At 44.4% G+C, this 23,558-nt stretch overlaps 1 protein-coding gene across 8 annotated transcripts in view; it reads right to left on the bottom strand.

Moving 5' to 3' along the window:
- APBB2 (amyloid beta precursor protein binding family B member 2) overlaps nt 1–23,558 on the bottom strand; it is a 410,008-nt gene that overhangs the window by 120,552 nt on the left and 265,898 nt on the right. For 4 of the 8 annotated variants that reach the window (XM_050790342.1, XM_050790340.1, XM_050790343.1 and 1 more), the window contains 4 exons: nt 14,056–14,264; nt 3,936–3,998; nt 3,473–3,558; nt 3,315–3,375 (listed from right to left, as the gene is read on the bottom strand). In XM_050790342.1, coding sequence (XP_050646299.1) covers nt 3,315–3,375; nt 3,473–3,558; nt 3,936–3,998; nt 14,056–14,264 — 419 coding nt within the window. The remainder of the gene's footprint in view (nt 1–3,314; nt 3,376–3,472; nt 3,559–3,935; nt 3,999–14,055; nt 14,265–23,558) is intronic. The other 4 variants (XM_050790347.1, XM_050790346.1, XM_050790341.1 and 1 more) reach the window with 3 other exon arrangements.

Genomic DNA, 23,558 nt, shown 5'->3' with positions numbered 1-23,558 from the left:
TGAATAACTTACTCTACAAAGGTGCTGGAATATCCAGAAAGCCTAGGTCTTGCCACTTCTCCCTCTGAGGTGCTGGCTCTGGCCCCCAGGCAACACAAAACAGGCAGGAATGACTCCCATGGGGGACGGAAGCTCCTCCAATGTGTCTTCATTAAAGTCAGCTCTGAACTCATGGACTTGTCATGGATGGCGGTGCCACAATTATGGCTCACTGCAGGCTTTACCTCCCAGGCTCAAGCGATCCTCCCACTTCAGCCTCCCAGGTAGCTGGGACCACAGGCACGGGTCACACACCGGCTAATTTTCTTTTTATTTTTGGTAGCAACAAGGTCTCGCTATATTGCCCAGCTGGTCTCAAACTCCTGGGCTCTTAGTGCTGAGCTTAGAGGCGTAAGCCACTGTACCGGCTTGCAAAAGTCCTTTTAAGATTCTGATGAGCCCTTCTAGGCATTCATTCCACTCATGCTAGGAATCCTCAAGTTAAATAATCACCAAGAGGCACACACAGAAAACCCCACCTGCAAATTCATGTTAGTAGCTGTGCAAATCCTGTGATCTGAAAAGCTGCGGGATTTTAGTTCTCCCCAGGCTGATCTTTCCTTACTCTCTATATTGTTCCAGCCCAGACTGATACACTGATTATTCTCTGACATTTTCTGTGCCTTTTTTTTTTTTAAACTGTTTGTTCTTAAAGGTCTCCTCACATCTTTTATGGAACAAAGTAAGACACAGATAAACAATACAATGTATATATTTTTTGTTGTTGTTTAGAACTAAGCACAGCTTTAGGAACTTATGACAAAGCTGAGCTTCCTTATTAACATGAACAGACTCATAACAGGCATTGAAATAGACATGCTGGCAACAAAAGGTAGCAGATAAAGAATCCAGTAAGCAATACAGCCGTAAGGAGAAAAGAGAGAAAGCCCAATCCACTGACTTGGGTTTAATTGAACCAGTCCTCCTATTCCTATTACCAATTCCATCTCCATTCCATGCTTTCCCCCTTGTCAATTTCACACCCTGGCTCCATGTATCTCACTGCCCCAGCCCTTGGTGGTGGACAGAGATACTCACTGCTCCTCTTCCAGCTTTTGCTGATACAACTTGTAAAACACCAAGTAGCAAAGCAAGTTGTTCACAACCCGTGTTCCTTTATAAAATTTATCTTTAGAGACCCGCATGTTAGGAGCAGCCCAAGGACTTGCTCGGAAAGCCATTGGCTCTAGAGTGACCATCATCTTACTGGCTGTGCTTAGAACAAAGCTGACTTGACTAGAAGCAGCAGAGATTTTACTGGGAGCCCTAAGATACTTACAGAACCAACTGGCAATATGGCAGTTTCTGGCAAAGGAGTCAAGGTTTTGAACCTGTATGGTGTTCCCCTCTTAACTGCTAAGAAAACCTATTTGCAATGTTATTTGTAGACACAGATCTGCTTTGGGATTCAGAACAAATAAAAAAGAATCTGGGAAGATTCCTTCTCCTTCCATGGCACAGGAGGGTGAAGGGGACGGGAGGGGAAGGTGCTGAAGTAGACAAGGTGGAATTCCATGGTTGTTAGCACCAGAAGTTCAGGTGCATAACTTGTAAATGAAAATGAAATATGCGAAATGAAAATGCAAGCCCCAGCCCCTCTTCAAAAAGCAGGGGGAAGATGCTATAAAAACGATTAAAACAAAGGTTTTTCCTTTCTTCCGTATACTTTCTCTTGGCTTGTTAAGATGTTTTGTTTTGTTTTGTTTTGTTTTGAGATAGAGACTAGCTCTGTCACCCAGGCTGGAGTGCAGTGGCGTGATCTCGGCTCACTGCAACCTCTGCCTCCTGGGTTCAAGCGATTCTCCTGCCTCAGCCTCCTGAGGAGCTGGGACTACAGGCACATGCCAACATGCCCGGCTAATTTTTATATTTTTAGTAGAGACGGGGTTTTGCCATGTTGGCCAGTCTGGGCTTGACCTCCTCACCTCAGTTGATCCGCCTGCCTCAGCCTCCCAAAGTGCCGGGATTACAGGCGTGAGGCACCGCATCTGGCCGTTAGTGTGTTTTTTAATTGCTATTTAATGTCACAATCCCTCAGGCATGGGGATACTTGTAGAGTAAGTGCAAACCCTTACAAACACTCAGGGCCCTGTCCATATCTTGGTACACGCACACAGACCATCAGCTTCTGGGTCCCTGCTCCCATCAGCTGCTGGGCAGATGCACCATGCACTGACCAGGGCCAGGGAAATCAAGCCAGGAATCCCTTCTTCCTATGGGCCCACAATCTCAACTCACAACAGATGGGTGGCCCATAAACGTATGGCAACATCAGTGCTGGAACATGCTAAGTGCCTGGACTGTGGGTAGGCAAAAGGCTCACCCTCACTGAGTTGCCTGCGGAACACACAGCAGTGTTGCCAGCCCAGACTGGGTTGGTCACCACCATGCTCCATCCCAAGATACCCAGGGAGTGTGCACTTGACCCCAATCCTCCCATGCTCACACCCATGTCTCTTTTGCGGTAGAGGGCAGCAGGAATCTCTATGTGGGGAGCGAGATAGGGAGGTCTGGCAGGGCCTGGGATGCCAGGGGGCCAGAAGCTGAGAATCGCCCATGGACACTGGGAGGTGGCAGGACTGTGTGTAATCCAAAGCCCAGTCCTCTCATGGATGTTCCGTTGGACTTGACTTATAAGATACAAATTCAAAGATTAAGAATTTCTTGACAGCAACCTTGAAGCATTCATCCCCACGCACAGGGGCCTTCTCATTGTGGGGCCTGTGCACCTGCACTGGCCACATGCCCGGAAAGCTGGCTCTGTTAGCACCCTACCAGAAGTCCAGAAACAAAATGGACACAAGTTTGCCCCCACTGTCCCCAGTTTTCCATCATAAAACCTAATTCTCCAATCTGTGTTTATGACAGGAATGGCAACGATATGAGGCTGCTCTGGTGGAGGGAGGTGGGAGGGGTCTCATACCCTACCTGTTTAGCCTCCTCTCCCATTGCTCTGCAAGACAGAGCCTGGTGTATCTTTAAAGACTTCTGAAGCCCACCCATTTGAACAATAATTGTAACTTATTACATTGTGTAAAGAGCTGATGTAGTGAGATATAGGCAGAGTCTTGATGGTTCTAGAAACGCCCCCAAACCTAACTTACCCTAGGGATTTTCTTCAAGTATCAGGGAGATTAGGAAAGAAAGAGAATTGAGGGATAATTACTTATTAAATGGCTCTGGGTTGATGGTTTGTAAAAACTGGGCCATTATCTAAAGTCATTATTTGGATCTAAGAATATAACCTGGTGGCTGAAAGCAAGTCTCTTACAAACCTTGGCTTCTGGGTCACTGTTGATACTACAAGAATCATCATCGTCAGGGTGTGGGGCATTTCTAGACAGAAAAACAGAAAAGTGGACTCAGAATTCTGTTGCAAACTGTCTGCACAAAGCTATACACTGACAGCAGGTCAGTCCTTCTAATGTCCTACCTGAGTTTCAAAGATGCATAGCGTAGGGTTGCTCCTTCAAACTCTTTTAAACTGGGGTCCGGGTTAACAGTGGCTGCATGCAAATCCTAGAGGAAAACAGAACCTTGTTAATGTACAATGGGGGAGGAGTCCATTCATTGCCTCAAATATCAAACGGGAGAGAAGTCTTCCCAGCAAGAGGCAGAGAGTGTATGTCAGCTTAGGCAGAGAAAGGCATGCAAGGACTGTTGAATGCTGACTGGTGCAAACGCCTGTTCTTACAAAACAACGGGGAACCTGGGGCATTCACAATGGGAGACACCAAAAAAAGGCAACAGGAGTGTGAGCTGAATGCCCCTAGCAAGAAGCCCGATCACTGTGTCCCTGCAGAATGCATGATATTCACGAAGAAGAAAAATATACAGCCACAGCCATGCAGAAAGGATAAAATATTAAATGATCTAAGATCTGACAATATACTTGCCTTCCAAATGTCACTATTAATCTTTCCCCCATTCAGAACAGCAAAATCACTCCATGGCTGTTTCTAGACATATAATTATTCACATAGGAAAAAAGCACATTGATTTAAATAAAAAGAAAAGAAAAGAAAAAAAAAACACAAGACACTGTTGTTAGCATTGATATTCACAAGATGGGTTAGGGAACAAGTTAACTCTAACAGCAACTTGTTGGCTCACACCCTCTATGTCTAGATTATCACCTGAAGACTAGGGCAGGAGAGTGATAGTGCTTTAATTACTTACCAAATAAACGACTAAACATTATTAGAAGCAGACAGTGAAGTTATTTCCTTAAGGTAATTTTAAAAGCAAACAATATAATTCCAAGTATTCAATAACTAGCATACCTAATTCCGTAATAACCATTTCCTCCCTATAAACCAAACGGAACTGTTTTCTGGAGGTGGGGGTGGAATGAGGGATGGGTACTGTGTTTGTTCGGAAACTAGGGAATGCCCATGGCTGAGGGCCCCAAAGTTGGGAGTCAAGATATTTTCACTTAAAGAAAAAAAGGAGAATGATGGGGAGAGAGGGTTAGTGAAGAACACAGACTGACATCAACATTTGGTGGAAATTTAACCTAACAAAAAACAGCTCTCAACAATCTAACATAAATTCCTCTAATTCATAAAAGCTCTACTTATTTATTTATTTTTTTGCTACAAAAGCCTCTTCACGAATTAATCCTTGATCATGAAATGATTTTCTAAACATAATTATAGTGCAAGGCATGAAGCCTGGCCTTGTTGGGAGAGCTCTTGCAATAACTGATTTTAAATCTAAACAACTCCTCCATCCACCTCAGACAATGAGAAAATTTCTTTCTACTAGACCTAGTGAATAATCAAATATTTTTAATCTAAGATTTGGGGAAATAAGCAAGCAAGGCTAATAAAACTCAGGGACAGTCTTGTGAATTTGCTTTACCGACTAGTTAGGCAAATCTGTTTGTATAAGAAATTAATCATCAGCCGGGTGCGGTGGCTCACGCCTGTAATCCCAGCACTTTTGGGAGGCTGAGGCGGGCGGATTGCAAGGTCAGGAGATGGAGACCATCCTGGCTAACACAGTGAAACTCTGTCCCTACTAAAAATACAAAAAATTAGCTGGGCGTGGTGGTGGGTGGCTATAGTCCCAGCTACTCGGGAGGCTGAGGCAGGAGAATGGCGTGAACCCAGGAGGAGGAGCTTGCAGTGAGCTGAGATATGCCACTGCACTCCAGCCTGGGTGACAGAGCGAGACTCCGTCTCAGAAAAAAAAAAAAGAAAAAGAAATCAATCATCAAAACTTTTCAGCTCAATCACTTTTCAACTGAAGTTATTTGAAAATGAGAAGTGAATACTGACCCATAACTTCTACTCCCAACATTGACAGTTTTAAAAAACCACTAAAAGCAGATAAAAACTAAGTTTAAATGTCTTGTGTGTCGAAAGATGCATTTATTTTATTTAAAATTTTTTTTGAGACAGGTCTCACTCTGTCACCCAGGCTGGAGTGCAGTGGCCCAAACATGGCTCACTGTAGCCTTGACCTCCTGGCTCAAGCAATCCTCCCGCCTGGGCCTCCTGAGTAGCTGGGACTATTCAGGTGTATGCTACTACACCTGGCTAATTTTTAAAAACTTTTTTGTTGAGATGGGAGTTCCATTATGCTACCCAAGCTGGTCGTGAACTCCTGAGCTCAACTGATCCTCCCACTGAGGCCTTCCAAACTGCTGGGATTATAGGTGTGAGCCATGGCACCTGGTGCAACATGCACTTACCAAACTCTGCAAGCCTTTCTGAGAGTAACGACATTGCAAATTTAGACCCATTATTACTACCGCACATGGGGTGTCGTTTTCATTTTTGGTCTAGGCTTAAACTACAGCTTTTGAAAATAAAATAGGAACTCAGACCACTGTATTTATTTAAAAAAAAATTTCTCTTAATGAATAAATGGCAGGAATGTTGCCCAATCCCTTACCTTTCCCCTCACTCCACCCCCAGAAGCAGTGTTCAGCTTTATGAAGAGAAAATTAATAACCTAGGGCAATCTTAACCTGTTAGCTCAGAGGAGCTGTGAACCCCTGAAACGGGTGCGGGGTTTTGTACATGTACGTTTCCCTGAGAGAAAGATGCCCAATTTTTCTCATATTTCCAGATGGGCCAGTGACCAATTTTGGTTTGGACCACTGTAGGGCTACTAATAAGGACATGAGATAAGGACCTGAAATATCAAGTACAAAATAAAATTTTAAGCTAGAATTTCTTTTTCAAAAAGAAAACAAGCTTATATGGCCTCAAATTGTCATCACTATTCACATGTGAGCAATATTTGATGTTAAGTTGAACTTTAAAAGAGGATACTCAGATGATGAATTAGGAAGACTCAAGATAATTGTGTCTTTGTGGAGAAATTTATAAAGAAATAGGAAAAAAAAAGTGACCTCACAAAAAGAATTTCAGAAATTATCCCCAAGAGACCCTGTATGTTGAGACTACAGAGAGTAAAAGAAGAGTATTTTCTACAACAAGTACTCAGAAAAGTCTTCAGTACTTAATTAAAACAATTCTCTGCATGTGTGTGTGGTTTTTAAAAATTTTAATGTATTTACTCTTTGGACATAAGGGTATCTGTAAAGTAAAAGCTAACAACAGTACTAAGACTGTCAGAATCCAGCTCTCATGTTATGGAAACATGAGTTAGATGGCAAATGTCCAACAATCACCTTTTATAGATTTAAATAAACAAAGGCTCCATATAGTGATTTTACAAAAACTTAACACGGGCACTCCTAAAGAAATCCTTTAGCACAAAACTCAGTAAGGAAAATGGAAACTAGCATTATATGTGTTATGACTGGGCCAAAGATCTTTTCTCTCCTCCTATATTTAAAACCATTCATTTACATCAAAGATGACAAACTTTCTCCAATGTATAAGTGACCATAATTTTTCTTTTTCAAAAAATTAAAGTCAATGAAAGACAAAGTCACTTTGTCTTAAATTTTAAGAATTACATGGCCTATTCATCTAATTTTTTTAATTAAGAAGAGAGAATATTTTCTATATTTGGCTAATAAGCTTTGCTAATAATTTTTAGTTAATAAATTTTTTAAAAAGCACAACCCAACAAAGATTCTTTGGTTCTACAGAAAGTCTGTATCCACCCCAGTCTGCAGTCTGTGGGGTAGGGGTGGGAGAGACGAAGGAAGAAGAGAGACAAAGAGAAAAACATTAAAAGAGGAAAAGGCAAGTTGGACAATATGCCTCAGGTAAGACAAACACATAAAGATGGGGAAAGAGGTGGTAACGGACCAACAGGGACCATCTTCTACGAGCAATAAGCTTCCATGAGCCTGGTAACCTTCCAGGCAATGCAGCTAAAGCCTTGCACAGCCGAGGGTCATCTGGTACCACAGTCATAGCTGGCACACCCTCCTGGTGCTTGTCCTGACCTTGCCCAGGCTGCAACACCCCTTTCTCTGATTACTTGATCCTGCTCAGTTCTGGGAGAGCTCTGGAGCCTTAGCTCCTCAGAGATAGTGTGTCTAGGGGGACTGACCCAATGCCTGGGGTATGGCATCCTCAAAACCCTCGAGCACCACACAGAAGCTGTGTGAGGCTGGGCCCAGTAAGGAGGGAATCCAATCATATAACCTTGACTACTGAGAGTTTTCTTCTTTCATGTTTCTTTTCTGAGGTCTTGGAAAGCAATTCCGCATAGCAAACAAAAATGATGCATTATCAGCTGGAAAAAGGCCAACAATGGAGTTGATTCTTTGACAATGTCAACAGAGTGCTCTTAAAGATGTAGTCTCAAGGGCTGGGTATGTCCCTACCAGGAGGCTTTCTCTAGGGTGCCAAGAAAATCTCCATGAAGTGGTATCAAAATGCAAACCAGGGGGCAAGAGTAGAGGGTTGAACCTGCTGAGAACTGGGTAGAGAGGAAAAGCACTAAAACATTCCACAGTGGCAGTGACAGAAGCTATAATCATATCATCTCTGTATGCACTTGAGAAGTTCTGAAGTTAACACAATGCAATGGTTTGAATGCCTGTCCATTGCAAAACTCGCATCGAAATTTAATCACCAATGTTGCAGTATTGAGAGGTGGGGCCTTTAAGAGCCTCTGCCCTCATAAGTGGATTAATTCATCCATGGATTCATGGGTTATCACGAGAGTAGGACTGGTGGCTTTATCAGAAGAGGAAGAGAGACCTGAGCTGGCATGCTCAGCTCCCTCACCATGTCATGCCCTGCACCCACTCAGGGCTCTGCAGAGTCTCCACCAGCAAGAAGGCCCTCACCAGATGCAGTCTCTTGGCCTTAGACTTTTCAGCCTCTATAACCATAAAAAATATATTCCTTATCTTTATAAATTACCCAGTTTCAGGTATTCTGTTCTAAGCATCAGAAGATGAATAAAGACACATTGCCTACTGGAATGCTGGGGTTCAAATTCGGCCTCTGTTCTCACTTGCTCTTTGACCTCAACTCCCTCCCACATCAAACAGGACTAAGAAGGCCTCCCATCAATGTGCAGACAGAGTGAGATCTAGAATGTTAGCTCTTAGCACAGGGACTGGCTGCCTGAGGGTGCCCTGCAAATGAGAGTTTCCTTATGATCTACTCTTTCCACGAAGGAAAAAGCAGTTTGGGGAATACAAACGGTTACGAATCATGCCTCTCAATGCCATTTTGTCAAGGCTTGACGCTTCATTAAGTGTGGCCTTGATAGTAAATGGCAGAAAACCTGGAATGCCAAGGAGTATGGCAGGCAATGTCAGTGAGTGTTTTATCAATTTATATGTGTACAGTTTTTCTTTCTTTTTAAGACAGGGTCTTGCTCTGTCACCAAGGCTGGAGTGCAGTGGCATGATCTCAGCTCACTGTAACCTCCATCTCCTGGGCTCAAGTGATCCTCTCACCTCAGCCTCTCGAGTTGCTGGGACTACAGGGCATGCATCATCATGCCAGCTAATTTTTTGTATTTTTAGTAGAGAAACTCCTGGGCTCAAGCCATCTGCCCACCCTATCAGAAGATTATAGCATCATGGTTTAATCACACAAATATAATTCAGAGAAGTTAAAAAATCAAACTAGTAAACTAGACTACCAAAAGCTTGTGCAATTAAATCAGTCTCTGTGAGCAGCAGTGCAATGCAGAAACCACAATGCAGAGGGGGCCAGGAGACTGAGGGCTCTAGAGCCGGCTTTGTCATTGCAACAGATCAACTAACAGCTTCCTTGGCTGTGCGGCTGATTTATTTTTTCATTCAGCAAATAGTTAATGAATGTCGTCATGTACTGGGCCCTGTGCACATGATGAAGAGAACAGGTCCCGACCACCAAGGAGCTTCCTAGGAGCTTCCTACTGGGAAAGTGACACACCACAGGTTAACAACACTACAGTGGGACATGACAGAATAGAGGGCTTTCAAAGCAATGTGGTAAGAGCAGTAGCTCTGGGGAGACACCGAGGTGAATCCAAATAATTTTTGAGGAAGTGACATGCAAATAAAAATAGGGGAGCTATAGTCACTAGAGGACCTGCTGTCCTACTTACTCAGCGTAAAATCACTTGGAGAGCTTACGCAAAGGTTCCCAGGCCCCACCCCATTCTGTGATCCCCGGAGGTTCTCCTGGCACCGTTCCTCGGCTCACTGGCTGAGAAATACCGCCTGCACGTTCAACAGGCCCTGCTCCAAGATTCCTTCCAGCACTCAATGCCACGATTACTCGACTGAGTGAAGAAGTTCAGAAAAATGACAGCAGAACGACCCTTTTATGTTGTCGTCTTATTTCTACATGTATATGAGAATACACAGGCTTAAGGTATTCCACTTGTCACCCTCCTGGGGGGTTAGGCTCTCACGCCGCCCCTGAGGCCATGAGCACTTCATAAGAACAGGTTGATTTAGGACCAAGAGGAAACCCTAGTTTAAGCAACAATTCATTTTCTCGAGCCTCAGACTCGCCTTCTCCATACTTTCCTCTTTAGGAAGACCAAAACACCTTCGCTTGAAAAGACGGGAAGACTTGGCCACAGGCCAATGGATATTCATAAAAATATTTTGTGTGGCTCTCCATTCTCTCTAAAATTCAACATTCAAGCAGTTTGCAAGGTAATTTGGAACAAATAAATGGTTTGGGTGGGGAGGAGCACCATGTGCCAAATTTCAGCAGCAAATGCTTCCTGGCCAGTTTATAAACTTTCAAAAATACTGCTGGCATATGCAGCGGAAACATTATCCACTGCGCTTAACACTTCCCGAGTGAACTTTGGAATGTGAAATGCAAAATTTTCAAACTGTAAGGAAGCCTTCAGTTCTAAACTTTTGTGAAGCCTAGTCAACAGATTTAGCACTTAGTTATTTGATTCTCTTTTTTTTTTTGAAGCCAGCTCAGAAAAAAGCTGAATAAAATATGCATTTCTAACACAACATATTACAAGCTTCTTCTGTCCCTTAAGATTTTGCTCTCCTCTCATGCTTTGAAACTGTTTGAAATAGATTCTATTTAGGAATCAAAGAAATGGTGTTAGAAAAATAATCACTTCTCTTCAACTGTCATTAGCACCTGAGACAATGATATTAAGAGAGGTCATTTTCTAGAAGGCTCCACATGTGACACAGCCTCCCTTAGGGTGAGTTAAAGGGATGCAACAGTCTCCAAGCCTCCCAGACATATGATATTGTGAAGTTTGGGGTGGAAATAGGGGTCAGGAGACCTGAACTCAAGCTTGACTCTACCATGTATTAGCTATGTGTCCTGCCCAAACTCCTCAACTTCTCTGTGTCTCAGTGTCAAATGCAAAATAAGAAAGACAACTATAATACCAGATACATAAGGATTTTGGTGTGTGTTTTTGTTTGTGTGTTTTAAGAGACAAGGTTTTACTCTGTTGTCCAGGCTGGAGTGCTATGGTGTGATCATAGCTCACCTGCAGCCTCAAATTTCTGGGTTCAAGTGATCCTCCTGCCTCAGCCTCCTAAGTAGCTTGGGCTATAGGCACATACCACCACGCCTGGCTAATTTAAAATCTTTTTTTTTTTTGGTAGAGATGGGGTCTTGCTATGTTGTCCAGGCTGCTCCTAAACTCCTGGTCTCAAGTGATTCTCCTGCCTTGGCCTCCCAAAGCACTGGGATTACAGGCATGAGCCACAGCACCTGACCACATAAGGGTTTTACGGGGAGTGAAGAGTTAAGGCGTTAGCCTGGACTGTAAATACTTGATTTCTCTTAATGCCCCTGGTTTAATATTGGTGTCAGCGTCTGTACATCAGCGTATGCGGCAGGCTGAGTCTTTTCCCCAATTCTCCTCTTCCTCTTCTATCTGCTCATCTCTTTGCCTCTATGACTTATTTATTTCCTTTTGAATCTGCTTGGTTCTTTGACTTAATGGAGGACCTTATGTAGGGGGAGAAACGTGTATGATGTGAACAAGTGAAAGGTCAGCCTGAAGACGTTTGCCCCGTTGCTTTCTGAGAGTGCTGGATATGAGTTCCTGTCTCTGAAACTCCTAAAAATATGCTCCTTTAACCAGCTTCTGTGGAGGGATAAGCCTTTGTCAATACAAATGGCACAGTGAGCGGCAGAAGAGAGGAATGGAACTGATAGAAGGTGGAGATGCTCAGAGTCCTGGGGCTCTACAGTCCTGGGGTCTGGAGTCAGGGAACTGGATGCATCCCCCCTAACCCCAGCTGAGGGCTACTTAACTCACTGAGTCTCAGTTACCTCTTTCCTTAATTGGAGAACATACCAGCTGACTTCTCTGCCCCAGGAGACTCCTGAGAAGATCAGATGAAATGATGTCTAGGAAAGTATCCTGAAAACCACAACAGATCTTTAAGAGCAGTGAGAAGGCTGAGCTGCAGGGCTGTGGGAGGGGAACATTGAACTCCAGGGCAGGAGGTGCCAAGGGTACGTCCTTCTGAGCCTGAGAGGGGCCCTGGGCATTAGTTAGCACAGGGGTACGATGCAGGCACAGAAAGGGGAAAGAGTAGGCAAAAATGGGCCCCAGGTAGGGTAGAGATGAACTCCGCTACCTGACAGTTTTCCCCAGAGCCAGCGCCCACCTGTGCTGTGTTCTTCCCGAGACTTCTGCCCAAATCATGGAAACAAAAGGCTAACGTATTAATCAAAGAAATACAACTCTGAGCTCCGTAAGCCTCAGGATGCCCTCCTTGGAGTCCACATACCCGCGCCTGGGCCTCTGCAGGCGGCCTTTACAAAGGACTTCACCACTGCCAGATGCAGAGGACTGGAGATTCATGGCACAAAAACTGTCTCTCAAAGTTAGTGTGATCTCCCCTCTCTGGGACAGTGAGGAAGCAGAGCAGGTTGAAATCCCAAAGCCAGGGAAGCTGAGTGAGAAGACCTCTGGCCTAGGATCTGGGAGGATTCAGTAACTCTGAGCTCTAGGCCCAGAGCTGCCACCAGTCACTGGCCTCTCTGTACCTCAGTGTCCCTGTCTGTAACGTACAAATGCTGGCACCAGATGGTGCCTTCTCACCCTGGTGTTCTCTGTATATAGGACACTCTCTGCCTGGGAAGATGGTTAAAGGTTTGGAATAGGGGAATGAAGACGGTTATAGGCTTGGAATAGGGGAATGGAGAAACAGATTCTTGCCAACTGAGATGTCAAGAGAAAAGGTCTACAAGTAAGAAAGGGAGAGCACATCTGTGCCTTGTGAGAACAGAGACTGATCCTGGCCGGCTCGGCTTCTAGAGGCCCCCACTGTGGTACGGGGGAATCCCAGGATCCAACTGGGTGGGGACAGGAGAGGACTCCTCTCCATGCCAAACTCCTTGAGGGCTCAAATGGTGTTGGTTCTTTATCCCCCAGCACACCTGATGCAAGATGAACAAAAGGCTGAATAAAAATTGCCCAGGGAGTAGGAATTACTATGCTTCAATAAAAAGTTGTTAAAATTGCCCAGTGATAAGCAACAAAGCCCTACATGGCATTCAGCAGTCCTGAAGCATGTGCCTGATGACCACGGCATGGCACAGGTAAACCAAAGTCGTTGCCTACCAATAAGGGTATGGCTGCCCCAGCCCATCACTTTCAAGTTGGAGAATGTGAGGTCCAGGCTGGGTAAATGAGAAGCCAAAGCCCTCTAACAGCAGGAATGTGATGAGAGTATAGGACTCACTACCTCCCAGAGAAGAACAAGTACACAATCAAAGATTTAGGAAACAAGACATTATCTACTTTTAAAAACAGGAAGGGTGATATCTGTTGCAAACAGATAAAGAAGCTTCCACAGGTAGTTCCAATGCCCTCATGCTTCAAAGCAAAAGAAGATGGGCTTGTTCAAAGACCCAAGGACTGTGGTCAGAAAGGGGCAAAAATGCTTGGGTGTCTGGGGTCAAAAGAAGTCATTACTTAATTATGACCTTTTCCAACTCTAATTCTCTTGAATAGTTCGCTTTCGGGATTCACAAAGGTTCACTATGGGGATCCTTATACTAATAAACACCACAATGAATTTTTTAATGCCTCAATTCTTTGTTTAAACATCCAGATTTCTTCCTCAGGGACAGCAGAAATTTATGCTGTTAATTGTTTCTAAAATAATGTCACTTCTGCTAAATAAACAGATTTTTTAAAACAGAAATTAAGCATCTGAGGGCCCTCCAGGGTTATTCTTGCAGACATTCCCTCCATGCTATCAAATGAGCCCAAGGCTAATAAGATACATAGTAATTACAATACATCTGGCCAAGAGATGTTCTTCCGTGTGTAAATATTTTATGGAGCCAGCACCATGCAATGCTACCTGCAGAGTAAAGTACTGCCTCAGTGAGCACAAGGGAATCTTAACCACTTCTCATTAATCAGCCCCTCTTGCTTTCTGTACCTGGAATGGTGTTTCAAGAGACCAAAAGCCATTAAAAAATAAAAACATCCCTGAAAGATGGATATTAACACTATTTACTAAGAGGAAGCATTACTGAGATTTCAAATGCAACATGCACAATAATCAAAAAGCTTACCTCGATGACCTGTTGGGGCAGAAGCAACTAGTGTAAAGAGAAACCACAAGTTACATCTATTCTACTAAGCCGGTAAAAAGACACTCCGTTTTACCTCGTTCTCTGGGGTGGGAGATGGCGTTACAGAACTAAGTGACCCTTTCCTAGAACCCTGGAGATCTGCTGGGATGGAGACAGGCCGTTCCCACTGAGTCGTTCCTGTTGGGATGTGCCAGTAATAGGTCCCAGCGATGTCACTGACTCTTTTCCAGCCAGGCGGCAAATCCGGATCAGTCTGAAATGAGTGATCACTCCATATATCTGCTGAAAAATGGGGGGCGGGGACAGGGGAGAAAAAGAGAATTTTATTAAAAGAGAAAGAGCCTTCCAATTTCAGCACTATCTGTCAGGTGAACCCCAAAGGCAGACGTGTCCATAGTCCAACTGATTAGTTCTTCCTGGTATGTTTGTGAAATCCATCCATGCTGACGTGTGTAGCTGTACTTGGTAAAAGAGGTAATATGGAAACAAAGAATTGGAAAGGAAGGTTGACACTTGAGAACAGGGACACGAAAGCCTCACTATCAAGTCATCCTATAGCTCTAAGAACCCTATGAACAAGCCAAAGCTCCAAACCAGAATCAACTTCCCAAGCAAAATTCACATAGTTATACATAGCGGGCTGAATGCTTTTGTCAATTAGTAAGATTCACTGGTGGGCATCATGTCATTCCCAGCTATCACTCTAATTTTCTTAAAATGCTTTCTGTAAATGAGTGCTGCATTTATATCTTTCATGTGCTTTAAGAATCTCTCTCATGTGATTGGGACACCTACAAAATAGCAATAGTAGTAGTCTTCTGTAATACTCTAGAATTTTTTTTTTTTTGAGACAGAGTCTCACTCTGTCACCCAGGCTGGAGTGCAATGACACGATCTCAGCTCACTGCAAGCTCCGCCTCCCGGGTTCACGCCATTCTCCTGCCTCAGCCTCCCGAGTAGCTAGGACTACAGGTGCCCGCCACCACGCCCGGCTAATGTTTTGTATTTTTAGTAGAGACGGAATTTCACCGTGTTAGCCAGGATAGTCTCAATCTCCTGACCTTGTGATCCGCCCGTCTCGGTCTCCCGAAGTGCTGGGATTACAGGCGTAAGCCACTGCACCCAGCCAATATTCTAGAATTCTAATTGTACACAAAAGATTCCCAAGGAAAGCTGGGCATGGTGGTTCACACCTGTAATCCCAGCAATTTGGGAGGCTGAGATCGGCGGATCACCTGAGGTCAGGAGTTTGAGACCAGCCAGGCCAATGTGCTGAAACCCTGTCTCTACTAAAAATACAAAAATTAGCTGGGCATGGTGATGCACACCTGTAGTCCCCATTACTTGGGAGGCGGAGGCAAGAGAATTGCTTCAACCGAGGAGGCAGACATTGCAGTGAGCCGAGATCACACCACTGCACTCCAGCCTGGGCGACAGAGTGAGACTCCATCTCCAAAGATTCCCAAGGAAGGCAGATTGGAAAAGCCTCAGAAGTCAACAATGGACCAGACTGACTCTATGGACAGGCCAGTGATGTAAACATGTGAAGCACAGTGTGGGTGAGAGACAACAAAGATGGGTCACTGTGGAAAATGGGCAAGCACCTACGAAGTCCAGTCGTTCCAATTCCAGAAAATAATCCTTTAAACACTATAAGGGCCAAATAAAATACGTCTGCTAGACAACTCCCATCCTATCTGACGTTTCTACATATCAGTTATGTATGTAGTTTATCAGTTTACTGAATACCTGCTGGTTTTAAAAAGTCTCATTCTTGGCCTTGAGTTGACTAGGAAATGGGTGACAGCGCTAGAGGAGAGAAGAGAGGGGAGAGGAAGTAGCATGAAACATCCACTGAGATGGAGGGGTAATAAGGGAATCACAGGTTGTATCAATGTATGTAGGAAGAAAAACTTTAAAAACTTGAGCTCTAAACCCAGGGATCAATTTTATTCTAAGGATTAGGCTGTTTCCTGTGTGGCCATACAAAAGCAGCTGGAGTGCTTTCCGGCAATTCAAAGGAGAACACAAGTGGGCCTGGCTCCGTGCAAGCGTCACTGCATCATGTGGGCAGGCATCACCGAGGCAGAGCCACCGTGAGAAACAGAGAAGTCAAACAAAGGGGCTGATGAAGACTGTGGCCACGGATGTGCATGCATGCAGTCACTTTCCTCCTTTAAATTTGCCAGAGGCAAAAGTGCCACTAGTCTCAAATTATGCTGGGAATTTCCCCCTGTCCCCACAGGGAGTGAAGCATAATTAAATAATTTCAAGTTAACCAAATTTTGCAGAAACAACTCTAGTCAAACATGTGTTTACATTTCTTTGTCCTGTCTCCTTTTTAGGGGACGAAGGGGTCACCTCTGCTATTATTTTGTTTTTGGCATCTCAACTGGGACATATCAGGTAAAAGATACAGGTTTTGGGATTAAGTTGGAGAAAACCCTAGCAAGTGGGATCCCTTGTCCCATTCTAGTGGCTCACGGACAGGGAGCTTTGGGGCTAGAAACTGAAAAGATACAAAGCAGCTGCCAGTTACCATTTCTGTGGTTTATGAGGACTGGAGGCCTGAATTTACAGATTTAACCTAGTTGTCTTTATCACTGAGACATTAGCTTGTATGAAGAATAGCTACATACACTATCAAAATATGACATCATGTTAGACCAGTAGCAGAGGCCAAGGTTGGTGGCTTTCAAGTTGGGCTGATAAGGAGGTACCTAGAGGTAGCATGAGAGGAACTTTATGCTGAATGGCATGAATCGGACTGTTTTATCTTCAACCAAACCCACCCTAGTTTTATTAAGCTTAGGCTGAGATTTTGTTGAAATAAAAAAGGAGGTTTATTCTGTTGCTAGAAATAGGTGGTAACAATGGTGCTGGTGACAGAAGCCAAGTGGGCACACCTACAGTATTATTAATAAGTCTAGAATAATGTGCAGAATCCCTTCCATATTATCTCACATTGGTTTAAAGGATTTAAGCCCTGTGAGGGTAGGCAGATACCATATCTGTCTTATTCACCATCATGTTCGACACCTAGCATGGCAGGTATTCAATCAAAATTGGATGGATGGAGAGATGGGAGGGAGGGAGGGATGGAGGGAGGGAATAAATAAAAAAAGGAGAAGGAAGAAATGAGTGAATCAATTAGGTCTTCCAATGATGGGAACTGGAACTTGGCACTTAGCAAAAGAGAAATTCTAAAGAAATCAGTTCTATGCAATTTCACAGAACAGTGCAACTTCATGACTCCCAAGACTTACAAACATTTATCTATCCCTTGATGGCATATGTGAGCATCCTCATGGATAAAAAGAAATATAATACAATAAATTAGGAAGAGTCCTGGGCTGGAGACCAAGAAGTCTTAAGTGAGATTTTGTTTATTTTTCGTACTGAGAAGTTCCACAAGGAAAGGCAGGAAGTATGCCAAGTGAAGACTCTCAGCACCATCATACTTCATTTTGTTTAACCTTCACTGCCCAATTTGCTTTGTTCTTCTACATAGAACTACACATTTAGGCCGGGTGCAGTGGCTCATGCCTGTAATCCCAGCACTCTGGGAAGCCGAGGCAGACAGACTGCTTGAGTTCAGGAGTTCCAGACACAGCGAGGTCCCATGTCTACCAAAAATACAAAAAACTAGCCGGGCATGTTGGCATGTGCCTGTAGTGACAACTACTCAAGAGGCTAAGGACGGCCAGGGGCGGTGGCTCATGCCTGTAATCTCAGCACTTTGGGAGGCCAAGGCGCGCGGATCACCTGAGGTCAGGAGTTCAAGACCATACTGGCCAGCATGGTGAAATCCTGTCTCTATTGAAATACAAAAATTAGCCAGGTGTTGTGGTGGACGCCTGTAATCCCACCTACTCGGGAGGCTGAGGAAGGATAATCACTTGAACCCAAGAGGCGGAGGTTGCAGTGAGCCAAGATCGTGCCATTGTACTCCAGCCTGAGTGACAGAGTGAGACTCCATCTTAAAAAAAAAAAAAAAAGAGCCTGAGGTGGGAGAATCACCTGAGCCCAAGAAGTGGAGACTGCATTGAGCCATAATCATGCCACTGCATTTCAGTCTGGGTGACAGAAGTGAGATCCTGTCTCCAAAAATAAAAAAAAAAAAAAAAAATACACATTTAAATAAGTACTTTGGACTTTAAATCAGTCAGTGGTTTTCTTTCTTTTTTTTTTTTTTTTTGAGACGGAGTCTTGCTCTGTTGCCCAGGCTAGAGTACAGTGGTGCGATCTCGGCTCACTGCAAGCCCTGCCTCCCGGGTTTATGCCATTCTCCTGCCTCAGCCTCCTGAGTAGCTGGGACTGCAGGCACCTGCCACCATGCCCGGCTAATTTTTTGTGTATTTTTAGTAGAGATGGGTTTTTACCGTGTTAGCCAGGATGGTCTCGATCTCCTGACCTCATGATCCTCCCGCCTCGGCCTCCCAAAGTGCTGGGATTACAGGCTTGAGCCACCGTGCCCAGCCACAGTGGTTTTCAATTGTTATCAAACTGGAGAAGAAAGCCAGGCACAGCAGCTCATGCCTGTAATCCCATCACTTTGGAAGGCTGAGGCAGGTGGATCACTCGAGGTCAGGAGTTTGAGACCAGCATGGCCAATATGGTGAAATCCCATCTTTACAAAAATTAGTCAGGCGTGGTGGCACACACCTGTGATCCCAGCTACTCGGGAGGCTGAGGCACAAGAATTGCCTGAACCCAGGAGGTGGAGGCTGCATAAGCTAAGATCACGCCATAGAACTCCAGCCTGGGCAACAGAGTGAGACTCTGTCTCAAAAAAAGGGGTGGGAGGGGAAGAAGACAGTGGTGCAGGTAGGTGGAAGTCCAGACCTTTCCTGAACTTTTCAACCACAGCAGTACCCGTTTTGTCTGTCATTACACATTGGTCTTTATGTATGATTTTCCTTGAAAACAAGCGTCAGTTTTTCTTTAAAATGTTTACTTAAAGTTTAAAACCATAGCTAAGCCAAGAGAACAGTGGGGTCAAGTTAGCGAAACACCAAGCAGCTGCTTCTGTAAAAGATTGTTCAGGATACTGCAAAGTCGCTTAATGGCTGTCCTCCGATGGGTATCACGGCATCACAGTGGATGGACGGGGCGGGAGGGAGTGCATGCAGACCAAAACAAAACAGGAGTATTCAAAAACACCAGGCGATTTGAGGAGAAGCTTCAATCCCTTTGGTTCTCAGAAAATGACTTAGTGAAGCTTTGCTGAAGACAAGGCAAGTGGCTGAAAACTGAGGAGAGGAAACGGTGGCTGGCAGCGTCACTGCCCTTCTGACTCTCAGCAGTTTGCTTAAACTGAGCATTTGTCATGCACCCCCTTTTGATGGATCTGCTTGGAGCTCTGAAATCACAATGTGGTATTCTTAGTTTGCAGTGGGAATATCCTAAAAGACCTCCATCCTGGAAAATGTTTTTCTATTTGGGTGTGTCATGTGCAACAGTCCTCTTAGGGGGTGAGATTCGGTACTGGACAGCCTAAAGCGCACCGTGGGAACACATCTCAGAGCGACTCAACTGGAGGACTGGAACTCGGACCAACTGCGGGGGCTACTGAAGACAAGTTTTACAGAAACTGCAGAAATCTAATAAAAAAGCCTGCAGAGCATCTTAAAATGCCTCAAGTCACAATAGATATCCTTCCATACCAGTTAGCTCGGCAAAAATTAAAAAATATTACAATACCAATTGTTGGCAGGCATGTAGAACAACAGGATCTTGTAGATACTACTGCTCGTATAAGGGTAATTTGGTATAACCATTTTAGAAAAGAAAATAGTATTAACTAGTGAAGTGGAAGATATCTCTACTCTATGATCCAACAATTCCACACTTGGTATGTGTACCAGGTAACATATTCATATCAGCATCACTGAAATAACCAAAACCTTCAAACAACCTAGACAACCATTTAAAACAGAATGAATTAGCCAGGCGCAGTGGCTCATGCCTATAATCCCAGCACATTGGGAGGTCGAGGCAGGAGGATTGCTTGAGTCTAGGAGTTTAAGACCAGTGTGGGCAACACAGGGAGACCCATGTCTACTAAAAATTTTTAAAAATTGGCCGGGTGCGGGGGCTCACGCCTATAATCCCAGCACTTTGGGAGACTGAGGCGGATGGATCACGAGGTCAGGGGTTTCAGACCAGCCTGGCCAACATGGTGAAACCCCGTCTGTACTAAAAATACATAAATTAGCCGGGAGTGGTGGCAGGCGTCTGTAGTCCCAGCTACTCAGGAGGCTGAGGCAGGAAAATCACTTGAACCCGGGAGGTGGAGCTTGCAGTGAGTATAGACTGTGCCACTGCACTCCAGCCTGGGTGACAGAGCAAGACTCCGTCTCAAAAAAAAAGAAAAAAATTTTTAAAATTAAAATAAAAAAAGAATAAATAATGTACAGCAGAATAAATAAATGAACAAAAATGAGCTATACACAACAATATGGATGTATTTTACAAACATATCATAGATCAAAAGAAGGAAGACAAAATAGACTCTATTAATTAAACATCCATACCATGTCCAAGAACTAAACTACATTGTTTAGGCATTAGGCATATGGTAAAACTATAAAGAAATGCAAGGATACGGTCATCACCAAAAACAGGAGAGTGAATACCTGGAGTGGGAGAGACAGTGAAGATCACAGAGAGGTTTCTCAAGGGCTTCTGGAGTTTTAGAAATGCTTTATTTCTTCACTGGGCTGGCGGGGCCATCGATGCTCCCTTTATAATTATGTGTTAAGCTGTATGTTTACATGTATGGGTACTTATGTATGTTGTTTTGCACGATTTAAAAAAATACCTCAGTGGAGTTTTGAGACCAAACGTTTCAGCTGTTTCTTAAAAAGAGATATGCCGGAAGAGAACGCCGGCCTAGCCGAGGTATTTTTCAATACCCAGAAGATAATCCAAGCAAAAAGAATGGATTCATTCAAGATGCCTACTGGCTCCAATGAGACCAGGAAACCAGAGGAGAGTCTGCGAAGATGCAATACGGCTCGGTGCAGCCGTGGCTTGGTGCAACGGGCATGGCAACTGGAAGTGTCAGTGCGGTAGGGGCCTTCATATCATGGCTCAGCCACTCCCTATCTGAGTGTCCTTGGATAAGTTACTCAACCTCTTTGGGCTTCAGATGCACATCTGTAAAACAGGGCTCATAACAGTACCTACCTCACCGGTAGGTACCCTATACACTACCCTCACTGGGTAGTGTATAAAACACTTAGAATAAAGGTTGGCACGCAGCAGGTGTGTTCACTGCATGGATGGTCACTGTTAAGTGTTATCATCACCATCGCTAGAAATTGTAGGTTTCAAGAAGCCAATATTACGGCAGAACATTCGAGTCACTGAAGTCACAATGTAAGAACATGCTTTCATAGGTCCCAAGGAAAATGCTCACTACAGAATCTCTAGGGTCAAATTTTCATCATGGTTCAAAGCAAATGATCTCTGTAACTTTGAGTGGCCGAGGCAGGCAGATCACCTGAGGTCAGGAGTCTGAGACCAGCCTGGCCAACACAGTGAAACCTGTCCCTACTAAAAATGCAAAAATTAGCTGGGCGTGGTGACAGGCACCTGTAATCCCAGCTACTAGGGAGCCTGAGGCAGGAGAATCACTTGAACCTGGGAGGTGGAGGTTGCAGTGAGCTGAGACTGCACCACTCCATTTCAGCCTGGGTGACAGAGTGTCTGTCTCAAAAAAAAAAAAAAAAAAAAAAAAAAAAAAGGACAAAAGATCATCTTATGGTGACTTTTATTGGATAAGAAGGTCACTTAGGCTCCCTCAGCAGGGCCAGACTTCCAGGATCTGAGGAGGTCAGGCAAGTCCAGATTCTACCCCACCTGCCTAGATGGCTGTCTTCCTCATATACACTGTGTCTGCCCCTGGCTGGTGACGCCTCTACTGTGACAAGACATCTTCTCTTTCTCCAAATGTCTCTCTTCTCTCTCAATTAATGTGGCAGCAAAAACTATTTTATAATTTTTAATTTAAATATTTCATAATTTTTAAAATAAAGATTGATGCCCTCATTTCCCATGTTTAAGCAGACTTGTGAAACTTCTAGGTTTCTCTCAAACATAAACCAACCCCAAATGAATGAAGTTGCTTTGCATTTGTACATGATTCTAAGCTTCTCCCGACTGTGGGTCTGAGGCCTTCATTTGGAAAAAAGGTCCCCATTCATAAAGCAAAGCATGTTTTCAAACATATCGCTGCATTTTATGCTCACATCAATGCCAGCTAGAAGGCAAGGGTGGAATGCAGGTCTTTCAGGGCTTGAACACAAGTGCTATCTTACTGCTGGGATGTTATAAAAGCCAGTAACAGTAACAGTAACAACAGCAAGGACACTGACGCCACCAGGTGCTGTATCACCCGTCCTGCGTCCTTCGTTGCAGGAGCTTGTGGTTTGTCATAGCTCCTCTATGAAGAAGGTACTATCTTTATTCCCATTTCTAGGGCTCAGAGAGGACGGCAGATGGGTTTAAAGCCAAAAAGGTAAACTATGTCCTGATACAAAAATGGATTTTAGGCCAGGCGCTGTGGTTCACACCTGTAATTCCAGCACTTTGGGAGGCCAAGGCGGGTGGACCACCTGAGGTCAGGAGTTCGAGATCAGCCTGGCCAATGTGGTAAAACCCCATCTCTACTAAAAATACAAAAAAAAATTAGCCAGGCGTGGTGGTGGGTGCCTGTAATCCCAGCTACTTGGGAGGCTGAGGGAGGAGAATTGCCTGAACCTGGGAGGTGGAGGTTGCAGTGAGCTGAGATCATGCCACTACACACCAGCCTGGGCAACAAGAGCAAAACTGCATCTCAAAAAAAAAAAAAAAAAAAAAGGATTTTACTTTTTCAGAAAACTGAGGAAAATCAGGATAGACAGCATTGGGAAATTAGAAGATGAATATATAGGGGTGACAACATTACCAAACAATGGCTACAAGGCTGAGACTACGACATCCATAGCTGGCTTGATCATGGTCAAATGGTGTGTGATAGCACCGAGATTCGCCCCACAGAATGGCCCTGAGCCCCAATTCACCCCGACTTTCTGGGGATATAAAAAATGAGAACAGTTCCACACAGGCCTCTATCCAGGGGCCTCCTTTAAATGCCTTTCTCCCGAATTCTGCTCTAGTAAATCCAGGCCAGCCACTCCAGCTGGCCCACATATTTCTAAAACCCTCCTGCTAGTAGAAGCCTTAAAGATCAAACTCCTCTCTCCGCATGCTGCACAGACTGAGATCCACATGCTTCTCCACCTTCCCTCCTTTCTAGTCTCCTGTCATCACTGCCTCTGACCGAAGGCACTGTCACCTGCTGACAGGGGACAGGTCAAGAGTGGGAGCTGAAAGCCATCAGTGTCCTTTCAAAGGGGCTCTGCGGCCCTTCGTAATTTGTGCTTTTTGTTCTTTTGTGAGGGAACAGGAAGCAGGGGCTGGAAGTCAGAGAGTAAAAATAGCAAGGCGAAGAGCCCCACAAAGTCTCTCTTGTGCTGGGAGCCTCTTGGGCCAAAAGCAATACTTGGTCTGAGAACAAGGAGCCCGTTT

The sequence above is a fragment of the Macaca thibetana genome, chromosome 5 (assembly GCF_024542745.1).
Source record: "Macaca thibetana thibetana isolate TM-01 chromosome 5, ASM2454274v1, whole genome shotgun sequence".
NCBI lineage: Eukaryota > Metazoa > Chordata > Mammalia > Primates > Cercopithecidae > Macaca > Macaca thibetana.
This window is presented reverse-complemented; position numbering and strand designations above follow the sequence as displayed.